The sequence below is a fragment of the Drosophila miranda genome, chromosome 3 (assembly GCF_003369915.1).
Source record: "Drosophila miranda strain MSH22 chromosome 3, D.miranda_PacBio2.1, whole genome shotgun sequence".
NCBI lineage: Eukaryota > Metazoa > Arthropoda > Insecta > Diptera > Drosophilidae > Drosophila > Drosophila miranda.
The window spans coordinates 14,400,402-14,420,184 of NC_046676.1; the positions used below are offsets into that span (position 1 = coordinate 14,400,402).

Here is a 19,783-nt window from a genome sequence, read left to right on the forward strand (position 1 = left end):
ACCAAAAAAGTTGTTCCGCCCAATGGCTTTTTGCCATGAAAGAAAGTTCCGAGCGGGTCGGACCATGCCCATCCCCTGCCAGACGGCCAGCCAATCGCTCACTCCGAACCAAGCTAAACGAACTCACGTAGTTTTGGCTCAAATTGCATTTTGCACTCGACTCCTCGTCGCACAATTCGCTAAAAGCCAACGACAGGAAACGTGTTAAATGCAAAAATTCTCCCTAAACTTTTACCCCACCCCAAAGAAGGAGCTCCTTTGTCATATCTTGTACAAAACTATTCCCTCGCTGTTGACATCGACAACCAACTATATCCCTATATGTAAATTGCATAATAAACAAGGAAAAAACTTGAAAGATCCACGGCAATTCTTCTAAGAAACGAAGACGCTCTAGACAGAAAACAGACCAAATCTCTCAGCATAGTTTGGAGACTTAGGAGACTATAGCGACTGGCCTTGGCATCGAAGAATTCGGGCTGCTGCAGAGGTTCGGGATCTTTGATGAATATGGTGATGGAATCGCAAAATGCAGGAGGAAGTTTTTCTACAGCATCCCGTAGAATGGCCCCGAGAACATGACATGGCTACGTCGGCCAAAAAGTACACTTATAAATCGTGAAGGAATTTTGGTTACGTTCCGAGGAAACTTTGACCCCCGCCCTAGTCAATATGAGGCATGACAACCCAATCCTTGCCTGAGTTGATCCCCCCCCCGGACTGTCCCTTCGAACTCCCCAACTAATGGACACTCGTGGACAAAGCACGAAAATTGGGCAACGTCATTGGATTTACGGCAGATGCATTTTCTATTCAGGGAATGGCACGTGATCTGATTTTGGCTCTGATTTTGATTCTGATACCGTTTCCACTTCAATGGGTTTAATATTTTTGTTTTTTTAAAAGCAAACATTGACCCATCAGTGGATGAGTATGAGTCCACCTGAACATCCCTTGGACATGTTCCATCTGCATTGTAATTATGTTCACTTTAATCAAATCAATTTGTAATGAAAATTCCCCGCTGCAGAGCCATGGGTCCCCGTATCCCCTGGATTTGCATATTCCGCAGATATTCCCGTCTTTTTTTTATGCAGCGGAAGAAGAATGGAAGCGGATCTGGGGCTGCTTTGCACGTTAAAATCTATTAACATTTTTGCATTCTCCTAATGAAGCTGCTGTTGCCGCCGCCGCCGCCGCTGCCGCTGCCCCTTGCCCCTTCCCTTTGGACTGCGGAAAAATGCATATTTTCCTTTTGGATTCCATTAGGAGAATGGTGGAAAGGCATGAAAAAAGTACTGGCGCAAATGTTGGCAAATCGCTAGAGCAGAGAATTTATTAATTATGATTAAAAGAAGGGGAAAATGTTGGCGAGAAATTCTGCTGAGATTTATTTTAATTTAAAGGAAGAAATAATCTGCGGAAGGGCGAATGCCAATCAAACGAGCTCCAAGAGCTATGCAATCAGGTCTATAAATCTTCGAAAGCCCCGAAAACTTTTGTTCTCTCCGGCGGAATTACATTTCCGCCACCCCACACCACCCATCAGGAAAAGAGAAGCAAAGTAAAAATCTAGTCAACAATGTAACTTAATTAAACTTAATTTACAACTCATTAACATATCAGAAAGTTTGCCACGCCCCCCATATATACACACAGGCACACACACGCACACTGGTAGCATATCTTGGGTAGGCCATAAAAGCCGCAGAGAAACAGCCCGAAACATGTAGCAAAAGTTACCAACAGTTGTCGCCAACACAAAACAACAGAGAGGCAGTGAAAGAGAGAGAGTGAGAGAGAGAGAGAGAGAGTTCTGTTCTGGCATTTGAATGAGCGGAAACGGAAGCGCACACCAACACACACACGCACACGCACGCACACAAGCTACTGCCACTCTCCCCGTCTCCCTGTCACATTTTGTTTCCATCTTTGCAGCGGGAATACTTACAATAAAAAGGCAAGCCCCAAATTGTAGACGACAGAACAATGGGGCGGTTGGGGAGAGGGGGGTAAATCAACGCTGCATAGCAGAGTGTGTCAAAGGGGGGTTGGGGTGTGGGGGGCATCTAGCATTTGTAGAATATATTGTTGGAAATTTCATTACTCCCGCGCCTCCTGCCCCGATAAACAATTTACAATCACATGCATAGCAAACACTGGCATACGAGTGTGAGTGACATTTTCCCCACGTCCCGCCCTTCCTTCCTCACTCCCAATCATCATCAGGCCCCGCCGAATGACACTCGGAATTCTGGGCTCCAATGCCCCTGGAGTTGTGCAAGGCAAATACTCTGGATGAAGGTGCAGAAGGACCGATCTATGGTAAAGCTATACTTATAGCTCATCCAAATCAGGCATTCAGGGACAATATTTACAAGCATCATGGGAAGATCCTTCGTTGCCGCTTGGCTGTCAGTCGCTCAGGGTGTTCACAGTTCCACCAGAGAACCATCCGACTAGAAATTATTGTTTGTTTGTTGTTGTCTCTGGAACTGTCGCCTCGCATGGCAATGCCTGGCATCTGCCAGTTGTTCGCTGCTCGCTATCTTCACTGTACATGACAGCGTGCTTAATACATTTTCCACTGCATATTTTTCAGCTTGCGCACGAATTGTGGCAGCCGAGGGGGGTGGGCTGCCGCATGCAACTTATCGGTTTACTGAGCAATCCATGCACACATGCCACGAGTATATACGATATATATGACTAACTTATTTCCCTCTCTGTTTCCCCCGCCCTCAGCTGCAGCAGTACGCCTCGAAGTATGCCTTCGGCTATCGCATACGTGACTTCCACACCGGCAACGATTTTGGCCACAAGCAGAACCGGGACTACCATGGCGTGACACGCGGTCAATACCATATTCTTCTGCCGGACGGACGCATCCAGAATGTGATTTACCACGCCGACGACACGGGCTTCCATGCGGACGTCAGCTTCGAGGGCGGGACCAAGCACTGAGTCAGGATCTGTGCAGAGGAGGGGCCTAATGTGCAATCTATGTTCTAAGCTAGTCCTAAGAACTTCCATTACAATCCAAGCTATAGAGAAACGCCAGTTAAGTGGAGGCTCTCCGACACGAGAATGAGCCTTTGACATTGACTCCCTCACGGCTAGTTTTCCTTCCCCTTTTGACTATTGATTTTCGCCAATAAGCGAAATGGTTGATTAGTCAGGAGTAAGACGAACAGACCATTCACCCAACCCATTGAATCCATTCATATTCTGAACATCCCCTGATGCCCAACCAATCAATACGAAACGTCTCTTGATTGTTGCTAAAATGTGAAATTAAATGTGAATTAATTTACATCTCCGTTACTCGGAGATTCTCAAATAAGTTAAGGCCCATGAAAAATGTAATTTAGGTTAAGGAAACCAATTAAATACTGAATACAAGCCAACCCAGGCAAACAAATGTGCTCAATCGATGTGCAATAAAATTAAATCAATAAATTAACTGAAAACTGTTGGCAATCACTTTTCAGAATGCGTGAACGGATATGCAACGGTCGGTATCAGGTCTGAGGTCTCAGGCCCCAGGCCCCAGGTCCCAGGTCCCAGGTCTCTGACAAATTGAACAACTTTTCCACAAGGCAATGCATGTCGGATGCGAGTCGATGGGATGCGATGCAATGCGATGCAATGCGATGCGATGGGGCGGGATGGGTTGGGATGGGAGGAAAACCTTCGAATTGGCAGATGCACTACACTCCGTTTGGCAGCAGTTAGCCGCCGGGCATCGCTTTCCATCCATAATTGAGTTTTAAGTGTTCGTTATTGTGCGTTTAACGCACACAGCCCCGTCGACAATTATTCAAGCCTTGCCAGTGACCTTTCGCTTCCGCTTGGCCTTTTTCGGTCATTGTTTCCGACTCCAGCCGATGGGCGAGGGGCAAGTCTTCGATCTGCTTGTGTTTCAACTTTAATTAAAATTGTAGCAAAAATTTCTCTCCTTGCGATCTTCGCCCAAACGCTCATTTATCTTCATCGCCGAAGGTCAAGGTGTTGTTCGCTGGCTCTCAACAACATTTTGTGTAGATTGTACTCCAAAAGCTTGTACTTTAATTAATTTGCCTGCTAGGAAAATCGATCGCAATGGCTCTTTTTTTATGCGCCATCATCGTCTTTATCATCAGGGGCTGGGGCAGAGGCAGAAGCAGAAGCAGTGCCAGTGGCAGTGGCAGTGGATGGGGCTTGGGCAACGTGACGTACTTGGCCCGAGACGAGTTCGATGTCATCGCAGATATATGTTGGTACGCAAGAAATGCAATCGCACTCACATGTGGCTCTGGCTCCGACTCTGGCTCGGTCTCTGCTACCATTTAAAGTTCAATGTTGCCAGCAATTGTAGAAACAGCAAAGATACAAAGATACTTCCACGAGTAGCAGCAGCAGCAGCAGCAGAAGCAGCTCTTGTTGCTGTTGGCCAATTTGTTTGCCACTTTCCGACACCGACACCGACTCCGCACCTTAACTTTTGCTTTTGCCATTATTCTCTGTACAATTATTGCATTGTATTTGCTCTGCGCAGCCATTGTCTTTGCATTTTTGTGTTTGTCAGATACCAGGTCTTTCTGGTGCTTAAGGCTTTGTGGTTATTCCACGACGAGCCGAACTCATGCAGAGCTCATTAACTAATTTTTACTGCCAAACACAGTGAGCGGCGCAAGTCTACGGCCTGCTGTAAGAATTTTATAGGTCATAAAAGCAAAGGAGCTATTAATGGAAAATATGTTATTTATTTGCTGATCTTCGAGGCGTTTGGTACTTCATTCCGCGAGACTATTGAATAATTTATAAATTGGAAATCTTGCAGAATTTATGATAAAATATACCTTGGGGGAGTGCTAACACTTAGTCATGTATGCAGGTACTTCTGGTGCCCACTGTTCCCCCCGAAAATGGGCGAGCAATTAAGAACATGATCTTTTTAGTTTCTAATTTTCGATGGTTTAATTGTTTTGACATTCAGAAGGCAGGAAAAAATGATTTGTAAGAGACTCCTTCTATAGGCTCTGGCACTGGCTCTGCTCTGGCTGTGGCACTGGATCTGGGACTGGCTCTGGCTCGGGCCTGTCTTGCCAATTTGGCGACTCTCTCAGCGTGATTGACATTAATTGCCAACGCGACCAGGCCAAGAGATGCACACGTCGCTCACGTCGCTCACATCGCCGCACTTCTGCAATTCTTGTGGCGTCGGTTTTTTCCCTCCGATAATTAAGCAATTCTTGAGTTAATTAAAAACAGAAGCCGGCGTAAAAGAATGCACTGTTTTGACAAGATTTATGATGGCCTGGCCCCAAAAACCCTATGAATTCTGTGAGCCAGGCCATGAGAACCAAGTGCATTATAATTATGGTATTATATATAAATCAGCGCATTAGTCGTGGCAAAAAAAAAAAGAAGAAAAAGAATAATCATAGGATGAAAATTATATTCCAAGCCACAAAACTCCCAGACCAAGCCCATTCTCGGGGCTGCATGTGAAGCCCCCGCAGAGATGGGGAGGGGAGGAGCATCGAATGCGCGTAAGTAGAAGTTTTTGGCGACGATAATAAAATCCCATTTAAGTTTGACGATAAGTTTTGACCATTAGTCGGCTGCCAGAGGGGCTCAGAGCGAGCGGGCCTGTCACTGGGAGTTAAATGCCTTGGATTTTCTTTTTACTTTTTTGAATAGATATATTTTTTTTTTTCGATTTTTCCTCTTCTTTTTGCTTTTTTTTTAAGGAGCAGCAAGTTATGAGCCAACTTTGGTGGGCCCACATTCCAATTGATAAGCCATGAGCGAGGCTTTGGTCGGGTCGGATCGGGTCGTGGGCGTGGGCGTGGGCGTTGGCGTGGGCGTGGCTAATGTCTTGCCAAAACTTGGCTAAAGGTTGTCGCCGACTGTTTTTGATAAATGTGCAAGGGAATGGCTCTCGAAGTCTCTCTGTCAGAGGCAATTATAGTGGATGATAATGGCGAATAAAACAGATGAAGGAAACTCTGCGTTGGATAGGCATTTCCGAAAGCATTTACTAAAAACTTTCATATTCGAAGGCAGAAAGCCTGCAGAGGAATGTGTTGGTTTTTAATGAAATTGTTTTTCAAAAATTTGCATTTCTACACTTAGAGAAAAATGATGCCAAACGAAGCACACCCGTATTTTAATTAATTATTCGGTTTTCAAACACACAAATTGGGAAATACATAAATGTAAATATTAAAATAAAAAACAAAAATCAGTTCAATAATAATACATATTTATTATTGAACTGATTTTTATTTTTTAATATTTTCATATTAATTTCAAAATATAAATGAAAAACATTTTGTTCGTACAATTTTCATTCTCGGAGAAAATCATTGGTATAAAATGTTAAAATCCAAATGGAAATATATAAATTTCAATGCTTTTTTCCCTGGGTGTGCGACTTTATAGTTTTAGGTTATCCTTCTCGTGTTTGGGTCCTTGTTATTAGTTCCTGGACACGAGTGGATGGGTCCCTGCCACAGCAGTCGCCTCCGCAGTGTGTCGTGTCTCATTCGCTCGCTTAACTTGTTTGCCTGTCTGCTGCTGCTGCAGTCTTCGAGCTGTCAGTTCCTGGGACAATGAGTCCGCACTCGCATCTGTGGGCCCCAGCGTGCGCTGAGTGCACTGGTAAACACGTAAACAACGTCAGTGCCGGTTACGGCTCAATCGCTCAGGGTCCTGGCTGAGATTTCGCCGTGGCCCGGCTAAATAAAAATTAACAAGGATAAATGATGTGCAGAGGCAGCCGATGGCAGACAATGGGAGATGCATACCTCCCACTCTCTCTCTCTCTCTCTCTGGCTAAATTGATTAAATGGGAAATTGGAATATGCAAATCCAGTGAATGCAGTCCTGGAACACACACACAAGCACACACGCACACACGATACTCTGATGCGACTCGGCATGGGCGTGGGCCTGGGCGTGGTCGAGGGTGGAGGGTCGAGGGGCGTGCGCTGAAATGTGATTTATGTTGGGTGCAAAGTTTTTCCACAACTTTCCTCTGGCTGCTGTCCTTTTTTGTGCAATTTGGGTGCAACGAACGGAAGTGCAGCGACTCAAGACGCCAAGGATATCATCGCTCGCTCGCTCACTCGCTCGGTCGGTCGCTCTGGCAATGGATGGGAGGGAGCAAAGTTTTTGGGAAGGTGCGAAACGGAGAAAAAATTCGCTTAATTTGTCTAAAGAAAAGCCAAGCGCATGGAAATTTCCATTAAGAAAAATGGTGGCAAGTGTGGCAAGTGACAGGGAAAGCTCAAGTTTAGTTGCAGCAGTGCTGGAAACAAAAACTTATCAGTGCTCCGCCCGGCAAAAAAAAATGGTAGCAATCAAAAGGAAACTAAAGAAGAAAAAACTAATAAAAGAAAGATAAAATCAAACCTGAAGTGAGATAATGAAAGCAATCAAACGGAGAGACAAATACTTTTCCACGGAGCCTCCATCCAGGGAGCCTGAACCCCCCCGAAAGAAAGATATGATCTACGAGTATGCGAAATACCAAGCGAATCGAACGACATTTGATTCCCCTTCACCGGAGATCACCAAGAAGAGAAGTCCGGTCTGAGACATTTGGTCTATAAATAGCAAATGCTAAGACTCCGCCAAGACTCCGCACCTCGCCGAAAAAATGCAAATCATTCGGCGCGTCTGGCGTCCAGACAACGCCAGCGCCACACTGCCGACCACTTCTCACCAGATTCAGAGGCAGAGGAGGAGGCAGAGGAGGAGGCAGCGGCAGCGGCAGACAGAGGGTGGCTGCAACACAGGCAACTGTTGCTGGTGGCAATAAAACGCGGCAATTACATTGTTGGCTATTCTAATTCACTCATTTTTAGCTCGGAAAGAGGTGCGGCAGCGCATCGCCGAGGAATGTTTGTTGGTTCTACAGCAGCAGCAGCAACAGCAGCAGCAACAGCAGCAGCAACAACAGCAGCAACAGCAACAACAACGGCAACATTCAACAGGTGATTCGCCAGAAATGTTGCACGAAATGCGCTAAACAAATTCGAGGAAAATCGATGAAAAAAAATCATTTTAAATGCTTCTGAGTCTGTTCTTTTAAATGTTAATTTTTTTCCATCTTTGTTTCTTTGATTTTTGTGGCTGCAACAATTCAATAAGCACTGCGGCAGCGGCATTGGCGGCAGCGGCAGTGGCGGCAGCAGAAACAGCTTTAAAATGTCAACAGCTAAGGGGAAAAAATGCTGCTGCCAAGAAAAATGGATTCTGAATAGGTTCTGCTTCCGTTTTGGCTAGAGGCTCTCTCGAGTGGCCCGGCCAGTTGATGAATTAAGCGGGAAATGTTGCCAAAGTTTATTGCTCAAGACTTTTGGGAGAAACTGCAACAGCAGCAAGTGGCAACAGCAGCAGCGGTAGCGGCAGCGGCAGCGGCAGCGGCAATGACAAAAGTTTGGCCATCAAATGTTGACCAATTGATGTCAAGTTATTGTTGGAAGCGGATCAAAGAAAAATCTTCAAATAGCCATTACTTGCACTTGGTGTTATATAAAAATTCGCCCCATCACATTGCTCTAATTATTAACATTTTAGGTTGAAATCTTTTCGTAATCGCAGCTACCACAAAATGCACTCGAAGCCCCGCCGAAATATTCAACTTACATTCGAGTGCGCTCAAAGAAATGATTACTTTTCAATGGAGTGTCGAGCGAGCGTACGAAATGCTGTTGGCCCCATTGTTAACGGGTATTATGTTGTTAAGACAGTTTCGGCGGGGCACAGTGGGCTCTCCGTGCCCTCCGTGCGGAGATGTTCGGTCGGTGGCCGGCTCAAGTGTCACGGAAATCAAAAGTTAAAAGTACCAAAAAGTTGTTCAATTACTTGGCTTACCCTGCCCCCCCGAAGGCGGTCCATTGGGGACTCGAGCTGGCTGGCTGATGGCTGTCCGGAGAGGGTGTCCACGCTTGGGTTGGCGCTCGCGCAGACACGGCAGCACATCACCTCACAAGTGGTCGATAAAAATGTGAAAAAACTCGCTGAAATCAGTCATCAAAAATAGATTGCTTTTAATTGTTATTTAATCATATTTTTCAAGGTTAATTGGTTGGGGCTCTGATGCCTGACGGAAGGAAGGAGCCCCAATGTGCCCACAGAGCCCTCGACACACGTCGTACACGTCTCCAGCCTTGTGCAACAACGGCACACAGAGGGGCAACATCAGCAGCCAATAGATAAGTTTATGTTTTTAGGTTTTTGGCATGAGCCTCACGTCATAGATTGCATTTTGGTTGGGGCAAGGGAAACAGGGAAATAGGAGACGCCACATGAACACGTCTGCAGCTTGTGCAATTTTCACTGGCAGCCGCATCACGTTTTTCTCGCCCTCTCTCACAAAAGAGAACTTTTGCTTCAGCTACGTTCTGCTGAGTTTCTACAAAACAAACAACAAATATATATACATACATACACATGTATCTATTACAAATAAAATAAAATAGAAGGGCTCTCAGCTGAAAGTTTGGATCGACCGTATCTATAGGCATCGCCCTACGCTCATCTGACATTCCCAGTGACATTTTCGGCCGTCTCGATTCCAGCTGCAGTGCCCGAGGGGACAGGCGAGGGCATCTCATAAAAACTTAAATATCAAATTTTGGTTTCGCTCCTTTTTTCTGTGGCTAAACGATTTAATGAAGTCATTTTGGGGCGTTGCAGGCTTTGGTCTTGTTATACATCCGCTTCTATTGAAATACACCAACATCATCATCATGATCATCGTTCGAATCATCTATGTATTCACTTGTTCATCATAATGATCATGATCATGATCGTGTTCAATTGTTTGTTGTTGCACGAGTAGTTGTAGCTATTGATGATCTGCAACATTTTTCACTTTTTCATCACTCCGAGACTCCACAACTTGCTGCTGCTGTGAGACTCCCTCTCGTCGTCTGAGCGCTCAATTGTTGACTCATTCTGAGAGAGCTCTGTCTATCTCCATAGAGACAGCCAGAGAGAGAGAGAGACCAGCAGAGACAGAGAGAGACGGAGAGGAAGATGATCTAGAAGTTAGACGGCGAGACCTGCCTCAATTGTTCAAACCACTTTTTCGTTACTTTTTAGGTGCAGTTGGCAACGCGGCAAACGCTGCCACCATCTACGCCAGCGCCTCTGCCACTGTCGGCGTCTCTGCCAGCGTCTCAGCCGGCGTCTCGAGCGTTTATTATAAAAAGGCAGCGCATCTCCATCGTCTAACCTAATTCAAAACGTTCGTGTACTTTGTGCGGTTGTCTTGGATACAACATACAACATATAAAGAATATAATAAACACTGAAATAATCCAACAAAATAATAGATTAAAAGAGGAACAACTCCCCCTCCGCCCACACGCACGCACGCCTCCCTCCCAGTGGAAAGTGAGAGTCCCTAAATATAAGCCGTGAACAAAAGGACTTTCGATCAAATTAAATTTGTGTGCGAAAAAAAAGAGCTTAATTGAATAATTCAACTAAAATCGAATCATCAAAAACCCAACATCTAATCTATACAATTAAATTATTTAGCACGCGGATTCGAGGATACAAAAACCATTCCAATCGAAGTTCAATCGAAGCTGAGAAACTCAACTAAAACTGCAGTCAATATGATGTCCTTCAAGTCGTTTATGCTGCTTGTAAGTACATAATAATATAATAGAACGTCCATACACTCGTAAGCCCACAAAAATCAGTAAAACAAATCACATGAGACCTTCCTGGGATGTCCTTCAGCTTAAAACAAGAGCCACGAATGCGGAAAGGACAACAAGTTAAGCTTGTTATATGTCAAATTTGTATATGACCGAGAGTCAGGCAAAGGACACATCATGGTCAGACGCTCTGCTCTCCTCCAATGTCATTTTTCTTATTTTTTTGAGGATTTCGCAAAATGTTCGGTGAACTTTAAATGGGATTTGCTGGTGGTGGGGCAACCGTAGGAAACTCTTCATCGAGTGGCAGATTTCAAGTGGCACAGCAAACTGTTTCGTTTCGAGTTCGGGCTTGGGTTTGGGTTTGGATTTGGGGCAACACTTGCCGTCAATGGCAACGAAAACGATTGCATAACTTGCCACACGTCTGCCATCGAGGCTCTCATCGTCATCATCCGATCAGCCTCAGCCTCCCACAAAATCGAACTTATTGCAAATAATCAAAGACACTTAAGTGCCTCTTCTCCCCTCCGTTCAGCGGAGGGGGCCTAAGCTGGCAATACAATATGTGGAGTGTGGAGTGCCAGCAAGCAGCATCTGTGCCTCGCCAGAGCCACGTAAAATATGCCCCCCAATCTGGGCAGAAGCAATATTATTTGATTGTGGCACCGAACTAAGCATTACTCTGTGAGGAGGGCAGGGGGAGGTAGGGTGACAGAAGCTCCAGGACACATGTTTGTAATACAGCGAAAGACTTTTTTCCTACAAGGGCATTTACAGGACTATAGAATAATACTCTGCCGCTTTCCCAAAGCCATGCTACTGAACCGCCATTTTGCCAGTTGCCATAAAACTTTCACTTGCTTTCTTTCCGCCTGGAACGCCCCTTCAGGGAGGGGCGCCTTTCCACCTGGAACGCCCTAAAGCAGGCAACAAAATGAGATCCAACAGAGATCCGCTGTTGTTGTAGCCGCTGTTGTGGCAGCCTGTGGCGCGTTAAACTGTTGGTGCGACACTTGGACGCAGTGCAGACACACAGCTCCACTCTGGATGTCTGGAAACGCTTCCACTTTCCCAGCCTTTGTGTGTCTGGTGTTGCCAAGCAGATAACTACAGACACAGACACCGACACAGAGGCAGTCCAAGGTGAAGATGGGGCAGGACTCCCAGCCAGACGCGTGTAATTTGCCGCTTGTAACTTTTTGACTTTTTCGCCAGCGATTCCCGTTTCTCTATGACTGCTTTTTTGGTCCCGTTTTGGCCCGTTTTTCTGTTGGCTAGACACCGGCCAACGAGCAGGTTACCCCTGGGACAATACCTATGCAAAAAGGAGAGGTGGAGAGCCAGAGCCGGCCCAGACACTCGGTAGACAAATGGCTGCTGGCCAGCAGCAACGGAAGAACAGAACGAGCATGTTTTACATGTTAATTTTCGCCTTTTCCTCCGTCAAACCGACTCGTCCTCCTCACCCTCCGCCTGCATATTAATTCCCCTGCTCCACAGCTGCTCATTTTCGCACGCAAAAGAAGAAAGGAACCCAAAATGGAAAACGACTGAATGAGACGGCGATGAGGCCCGACGGATGACTGCAGGTCGGGCACGCTTTTGAATTTCAAATGACAAACATAAAATATTCACGGTTTGGTATTTGACTTTGATGAAGCCTGAAATGCAACCTAATGCCGAGGCAGTGGCAGAATCGAAGGCACAGACAGAGGTTTCGGGTTTAGGTTCGGTTTCCCATCTGCATTCCATCTGTCGATGCTGAATTGTGGTAATTTTTGGCAATTCGAATTGTGAATTTGTGGATGCAGCGAGGCGCAACTCTGCATTGTGCTGGCCTCTGATTAGAGACGCCTGATTATGGCCAATATATCGTAGGCCAGGCCGGGGCCAGAGCCCTATCCATCTGTTGACTGCTGACGATTCAAGTGTGAATGATTGCCCAATTGTGCGGCCAAAGCATGTTTGATATGGCTTTTCAAATAGAGAGATAGAGCCGTATGTGGGTATACCCACTTCTATCCAATTTTCAGTGCTTCTTTCGGCCAAAGCTGATTCGCAATGGTTCCTCCACACGAAAGCGTATTTCGAGTTCGTTCATTTCCCTTTTGGTTTCCACTGCTGCATTACAAATGCAATTTTAATTGAAATAATTTGGCAGATTTGCCAGATTTCATGCCGACGGATGCCTCTGTGAGCTGATCAAAGCCTTCGGCAATTGAGCCGTGGGTCGTCGGTTCAGAGCTATTCTGCTTATACGCTTGGATGTATGCAATTTTTGTGGTTTTACGATATTTGTGGTATCTTTGTGCGGTTTTTATTGTCTTTGGCAATGGCTTGCGAGGCCCAACAAGCAAACAAAAAAACCAAATGCAAAAAACAAAAAACAAATAGCAAAAAATTAATGACGCTTGAGCAAGCGGCAAGTGCAGCGGCAGCATCGGAAAAGCTGAAAACCGGGCGGAATGGGGAGGCTGTGGCGGTGGTAACCAGCCAACCATCTGGGTCTGAGTGTATAGTGTGTGTGTGTGTGTGTGTGTGTGTGTGTGTGTGTGTGTGTGGTAATCTAATTAAATCGAAATTTCCACCGATTACAAAAGCAGAGCCACCGCCCGCCGGGCCCGCGCCTCTCCTCTCCCCACAGCCACCGCTAATTGCCCAACCAGCGTCCAATGCGGCGTATGCGCAATGTCTGCCTCTCTTTCACACGTTTCGTTCCCTCTCGTTCTATGCTTTCAGGCCAGGCCTTTTTAATTGCATAGTTCTGCCTGCAAGTACAATTTGGCCAATGTCTTTTGGGAGCCGGATCCCCACCGCAGCTGGGAATTTGGAAAATTAGTTCATTGGGATTTTTTGCCTCATTTTACCCTTAGTTTTTCAATTGAAAAGGAAACAATTTCCCCACTTAAATGCGGATTAAAATGTATATTTTAGTAATTCGAAAACAAAAACCACACACTGTGCATTTTTCCTTTAACATTTCCATTTTCTGGCAATTTTCGTGGAACAATTTGCAACTACTTGAGATATTCGCAGCGCCAACACAACAGATTGCAACGTAACATATAATTTGGTAGTTATTTAAAAGGTTAATATCTTCATGCGGTTGCCGGCGGCGGTTATGGGCCAATAAATTCGGGTTAAGTAGGGTTAATGTGGTGCACGAGAGGCAGGAGGCGTGTGATTTATGGGCTTCGAGTGGGTCCACTCATTTGCAGCCAAGTGAGGGAAATTAGGGGGAACTACAATTAAATCGTCACGGAGATCCCCCAAGGAGAGCCCACGAGGGGATCAGCTGCCCAAACTTTGATCTTTGGCATTGTCCTTGGCTGTCGGAGGACTCCCTCCCGGCCATGTCTGGGGCACGTGACTGTTTGGGAATATTTGTGTTGCAGCAAGAGATATACATGCTTCTCGGCTGATTGAAATCGAGCGGGTTGCAACAAAAGATTCGAACAACGAACTGCAACGATCGGGGGCAATAAAAGTCAGTCCCCATTGCGGCGGCCTCCAGTACCCCGCTGGGGTCTCATCTCCTCCTCCTCCGAGCCCGCGCTTTTGCCATTCACATGGCCCATTAACTTTTATTTTGCCAAATTTGCATTTCAATGCCCCAAAGTGGGGGAGAGCAACTACAAAAAAACAGCACAGCACAGCACAGCACAGCACAGCGCTGCATACTGCATGCAGCATGCAACAGAGCAGAGAAGAGCAGAGCAGGGCAGCGCTGGAGATGGCGTTGGCGATGAAAAGGTCAACCAAATGTTTGTTGTTCTACCGAACGAGTCGCAGAGTCGGCAGAGACGGCAGAGTCGGCAGAGTCGTGTCGTTTGTTGCAAGTGCATGTTAATCTAACATCTATGTAGGGGACTTTTTTGTCAGATGATGCTGCTCTGGTAATTGCTGGGAACAGCTGCAGAAAAGCAGATAATAAAATAAGTACAAAAAAATAGGTACATACACAAATTCCATAAATTAAGACGCTGCAGCACGTTGCAGCCACAAGTAGGAAGCCCGGGCCGAACCTCGTTAGGCATCATCATCAGCTGCCTCATCGGTGGCGGTGGCAGTGGCAGCAACAGCCACAGCAACTTTTTTGTGGGCGTTGCAGAATGTGTGGCGGTTGCTTGTCTAAGGTGCCGCCGCTCCAAAATGATGCAACAGAACAAAAATTCATATACATCCAGGTCTCTGCCTCTCCTTCTCTGCTGATGGCTTAATAACGGGGCCCAAACGGTCCGAAGATGTAGCAAAATAACATCGAATGCACAGAATTCCTTGCCGAGCTTAGATGTCAGTTTCTTTTTGCCAAAAGCACAACCAATTAAATTAATTAAAATAAATGCAACACGCTAGACAGAAACGACAGAAGCAACGGCCGGCCACCTTCCCGTCCACAACTTTATAAAGACATTTTAGCGTAAACATTTTTATTGGCTCCATAAAGTGCTTGGAAGTGCTCTGACTGCCCGATCCAATCCGATCCGATCCGCTTGAACATATTAAATGCTAAGCGTTAATAAATCAACTCCCAGGCGGCAGATCGAGACACTCGGATTTGCCATTTAGACTGCATTCAAAATGCAATTGTCATAAATTCTGCTCGCCCCAAGCCGCTTTTATAATTTGGCATCAGACGCTTTGTAAACTGGGTCGTGCTCTAATGCGAGAGGGGGACCGGGCACAGTGGACTGGGCTCTCCAGCAGACAAATGTGAGCGTTTTTACAACCTATTTTTATATTCATTTTTTACGATTGTACCAAATGCTTGGCTGAGATACAGCCAGATATGTGATTTACAGTGTGTTGAGGCGAGGCTGTGTGATCTTTGGGCATTGATTCAAAGAGATCTTTATGTGGGTACTCAGTATCGAATATCATGGTATACCCATATCATGGCAGTCTAGACAGAATATTCTAGACAGATTCTTTCCGACCAATTATCTTTATTTCCTGCTTTCCTCAAACATTACATTTTGAATAAGCTTTACAAAATATTTCAAAAATAGTTACCACCCTGCGGCTACTCCGCAATTAAATTAAACCATTTTTGCGGTGTATCTTATGGTATATTTTGTGTAGCCTTCAACTTGAGTGGCATGTGGCATGTGGCATGTAGCAAGTGGGCGTATAGAGTCTTTTCTTAGTTGAAGCACACAAATACTTGAAACATTTTCATTTATGTAGCTTTTATGGGCTTCCGCTTTAGCTGCGATTCTTTGCTGATTAATTATGGTATGGAAATGCTTGAACAAAACTTGTTGATTAAATCGAACAAATCGAATTCAATTATTTGTATAATGCTCATTGATGTTCGGGTAATTAACATCCCAGCTGACCGACGGCCGGCCGGACGGACAGCAGCATAACAGCAGTAGCTGACAATAATAAGCCGGACAAAGCAAACAATTGTTAATTTATTAGATTATGCGCGATTAATGATGCTTCAATGCAATGTCCCCCTGGTGGCAGGAGTATTCCAGAGGCCAGCCTGCGTGCCGGTGGAAACAATTACATTTGTACACACATATTTGTAGCTTTATTTTGTATAGTTTAAAGTGTTGGCAAGATCAATGTCTGCCGAACTTCTGTCGAGCTGTTTGAAGCTGTTGAAGGTGACCACAGACCATGACAAAGGAGACCACACAGACCACAAAACCAAAGGAAAACCTTCAAACTAGAGAATAATTACAATGAGAACATAACCGAAACCACACACAACACTCGTATGTGATTTGCAGTTGACTGTGATATATAATTAATGGAAAAAGCTGAACTATAAATTAAGTTTATGGCCATTAATATGGACTGATTGAATTACATTCATTGAGCCGAGATTTGGCATCATATACGAAGATATTTATATGAACACAGGTCAATCTTGTGGATTTCACCCACTGTGCCTGTCCTCAGCACCAATCTCCGTCTCAATCTTCCAACAGAGAGCTGCAGCTCCACCAAGTCCATCTCTTATCTTTATCTGTGTATGTATCTGTGTCCGTCTGCTCCATTGCTGCATTGTGGCAGCTCTTCTTTTCGGCTGTCGGCAAGTTGCCGCAAATTATTTGTAATTTAATTTACACGCGAATCGTTGGTCGTTATTTTATTGGAGCTAATGCTGTTGCCAGGCCGGCGGTAATTGCATTTGTTTAACACGGAAAATTACCGTTGACATGCTCATTGGATCTCTCTTTTGCTCGTTATTTTCCATTGCAAGCTCTGTACTTGAAGATCTTGAAGGTTAGGACCCCCCTGCTAGAATAATTGCGGAAATTTCGGTGAAGTTGATTAATTTCAATTTAACAGATAATTTACCAGATATACGAGTATATCAGATGTAGATGGATGGGAGTTTATCTGTGAAAACTGGATAAATATCTATTGAATTTATGAACATTTTTATGAATACATTTTCCCTCAATATAAATAACAATTTCAAGTTAATTTCTATTCATAAAAAAAAACAACTTTGAGAAAGCCTCGTATCATCTCCGGCAAAAATCCAGCTTTCCTTGACCCAATCGAATCCACGATCGACCAACACGTCGTATGTGTAATTAAGCGATGCAACTTCCACTTCCACCGCCACTGCCACAGCAACTAATCAGCAAACAATGTAAAGCAGTTCCCCACAATCAATGACCCCCCCGACAAACATAAGTCATCATAGAATATAGAATATATTCAAGCCACGAGTGATTTAGTGCTCTCGAAGAGACTGCAAATATTTCCGCAATCCGCAACGAGGAGGCTACACAAAAAAAAATAATAATAAACAAATGGCCAACAACAGACACGAGATGACAGTCAGCAGCCTACAGCCAAGTGGCTTTTGGTCAGTGGCTGTCCTACAGTTGATGGATGGATGGATGGATAGATGGCTGCAATGTGAACGCGTTGATGGGCTGCTGCCGTCATGTGCATGTGTCAATTAGCCGTGTCTAACGACGGGCCACTGCACTGCCGCCTGCCGCCTGCCGCCTGCCACTTGCGGCGTAACCTCCGCCATTTGCTGCCCTTTTGTGGGGGCATCGAGCAGAAGACGCCTCTGGGACACGTTCTAAATAAATTGCAGCCCAGTCATTGAGCTGGCGGTGCACCTGCTCTGGCCCCGGTTGAATGTCAGCCGCGATCTTATCGCAGCTTCTATTTCCATTTGCCACCGCTCACTTTTTGTGGTTTACTCTTCATTTAACCTTTAAGTCGACGTCACCGCAAGAATGTTGCACTAAATGCACTCCGCCTCTTCTGCCTCTTCTTTGCCTTTCAGAGTTTATCCCTCGCTGCCATCAGTGCCTATGTCTACGCCCAGGTCGCCCCGGGCTCGAATGCGTACCTGCCGCCCACGAAGAATGGCTACGACTACTCCGAGCCGCAGACCCCATTTGTAAGTAAAACATATTAAATATATGTACATACGTATGTCAAATGAAGACCTATTGTCTGGCAAACCACTTCAAATTGAATCCAAGTCAACAGGCTAATTGCAGCCATCATTCTGGGGGCCCTTTCACTCCCATCGGCCTCTCTGTTGGCTTGTCGCCACATTTATCACTCCAGCTGCGGTTGGCAATCTGCAAAAGACACAGCAGAGACGGCATCAGGCCGCAATAAATGTTGCCACCTCATCCACCGGCACCCACCTTTTGATGGGCATCTTGAATGTCGACCCACAATGATGTTGCACTTGTCGGCTGTGCAACATTTTCAAATGGTGAAGGGCCTGCGATGAGTTGCAGTTAACCTTTATTGATCGTTGAACCAAATGCTGAAAGATCCATCACCAAAAGGGATTCAAACAATCGTCAACTTTTGGTCCTATACCGAAACGTATCCAGTACTATTTCAGTCGTTTTGAACAATTCAATTACCTTTAGTAATCCATAATTTTCCCAACACTTCGCAGAAACCTGGTCCACCTGGCAGACCGGCGCCCGGACCTCGTGCACCAGCACCTCCCGGCCAACCACGCAACATTCCCGGCCAGCCAGGCGATGTGAGTAACATTCCTCCAAATAACGAACAGCAATATAATCCACTCCCGTGACGTATCATTCCATTCTTCTGCAGGATCACGTCCATATGCCAGGCATGCCCTACGAATTCGAGTACGCCGTTCAGGACCCGGAGACCGCCAATGACTACGCGCACAAAGCGTCCAGCGATGGGGATGTGGTGACAGGCGAATACCGCGTGCAGATGCCCGACGGACGCACCCAGGTGGTGCGCTACACGGCCGATTGGAAGACCGGCTACCATGCGGACGTCAGCTACGAGGGGGAGGCCACTTTCCCCCAGGGACCGCAGCCGGGTGCGCGCGGGGGCGGTGGCGGTGGCGGCGGTGCCGGCGGTTACAAGTACTAGGAGTGGAGTGTGGATTTCTTGAGAAACGTGTAAACTTTACGATATACAAGAGTACCGTACCAATAAAAAGTATTGATAAACAAAAGCAGCCTCTAGCGTGTGTTTTTCTAAGCTTGTGAAAGCTTTTGCTGTACCCTCTAGCGTGTATTTTATGCAAAGCTTTTTGGTTAATATAAGCTTTTCTAATTCAAAGCTTTTGCAACTTACGTAATTTCAGATCTTACGTTTATTCGCGCCAAATGAAGGAATTCAATTTTGTATTTCTTTTTCCATAAAAGCTCACAGAATTACTTAATTTTGCGTAAGCGCGACACAACCGATTTCGTTCAAAATAGGTTAGCGAATCGAAAGGAATTCGATTGAATTCGATTTTGGGATATATTTACATTTATTAAAGAGTAAAGATTTAATTTGATCTAATGTTAATTAATAAAATACAATCAGTGAAGAGTATAATGGTAAGAGGATCAATTGTGTGAGTATAAACCAGGTAGAGGATAACGTTAAAAGACATATTATTGGCCAAAATCTTAGGATTGTACGTTCCTCTTTGACACCAGTCCCAGTTTCTTGCCAAATTTTCACTATATCTGTCAGCTGCAGCAACAGATGTTCGGCCAGCTGTCAATGCTGGCCTGTAAACAAAGCCACTGCGCAGTCGCTAACGAGGGTAAACAGACACCTGTAGGACTCCCGAGGAGGTAAACAAAGCTCGCGCGCAGAAGCGTCAACTGTCAGGGCAGGCGCAG

The 19,783-nt window shown here is 45.5% G+C and overlaps 2 protein-coding genes across 3 annotated transcripts; both read left to right on the forward strand.

The window, feature by feature from the left end:
* The first annotated feature begins 2,047 nt into the window (after nt 1–2,047).
* LOC117188318 (pro-resilin-like) lies at nt 2,048–3,433 on the forward strand. 2 transcript variants are annotated; one of them, XM_033391973.1, is made up of 3 exons: nt 2,048–2,172; nt 2,230–2,325; nt 2,746–3,433. In XM_033391973.1, the coding sequence occupies exons 1-3, from the start codon at nt 2,146–2,148 to the stop codon at nt 2,962–2,964; spliced, it is 342 nt and encodes a 113-aa protein (XP_033247864.1). In that variant the 5' UTR covers nt 2,048–2,145; the 3' UTR covers nt 2,965–3,433. The 2 variants fall into 2 exon arrangements, with proteins under 2 accessions (XP_033247864.1, XP_033247863.1); XM_033391972.1 differs by having other exon boundaries at nt 2,048–2,325.
* A 6,815-nt stretch (nt 3,434–10,248) lies between these two features.
* LOC108160678 (pro-resilin) lies at nt 10,249–19,101 on the forward strand. Its single transcript, XM_017294831.2, has 5 exons — nt 10,249–10,395; nt 10,543–10,652; nt 17,941–18,057; nt 18,577–18,666; nt 18,741–19,101. The coding sequence occupies exons 2-5, from the start codon at nt 10,623–10,625 to the stop codon at nt 19,032–19,034; spliced, it is 531 nt and encodes a 176-aa protein (XP_017150320.1). The 5' UTR covers nt 10,249–10,395; nt 10,543–10,622; the 3' UTR covers nt 19,035–19,101.
* The last annotated feature ends 682 nt before the right edge of the window (nt 19,102–19,783 follow it).

Excerpts from the sequence above, each read along its gene's own strand:
- LOC108160678 (XM_017294831.2), top strand. The coding sequence starts at position 10,623 with ATGATGTCCTTCAAGTCGTTTATGCTGCTT. Across the intron at positions 18,058-18,576 it reads CCGAGCCGCAGACCCCATTT|AAACCTGGTCCACCTGGCAG; the intron begins GTAAGTAAAACA and ends AACACTTCGCAG. Across the intron at positions 18,667-18,740 it reads TTCCCGGCCAGCCAGGCGAT|GATCACGTCCATATGCCAGG; the intron begins GTGAGTAACATT and ends ATTCTTCTGCAG.
- LOC117188318 (XM_033391972.1), top strand. The coding sequence starts at position 2,146 with ATGCATAGCAAACACTGGCATACGAGTGTGAGTGACATTTTCCCCACG. Across the intron at positions 2,326-2,745 it reads TGCAGAAGGACCGATCTATG|CTGCAGCAGTACGCCTCGAA; the intron begins GTAAAGCTATAC and ends CCCCGCCCTCAG.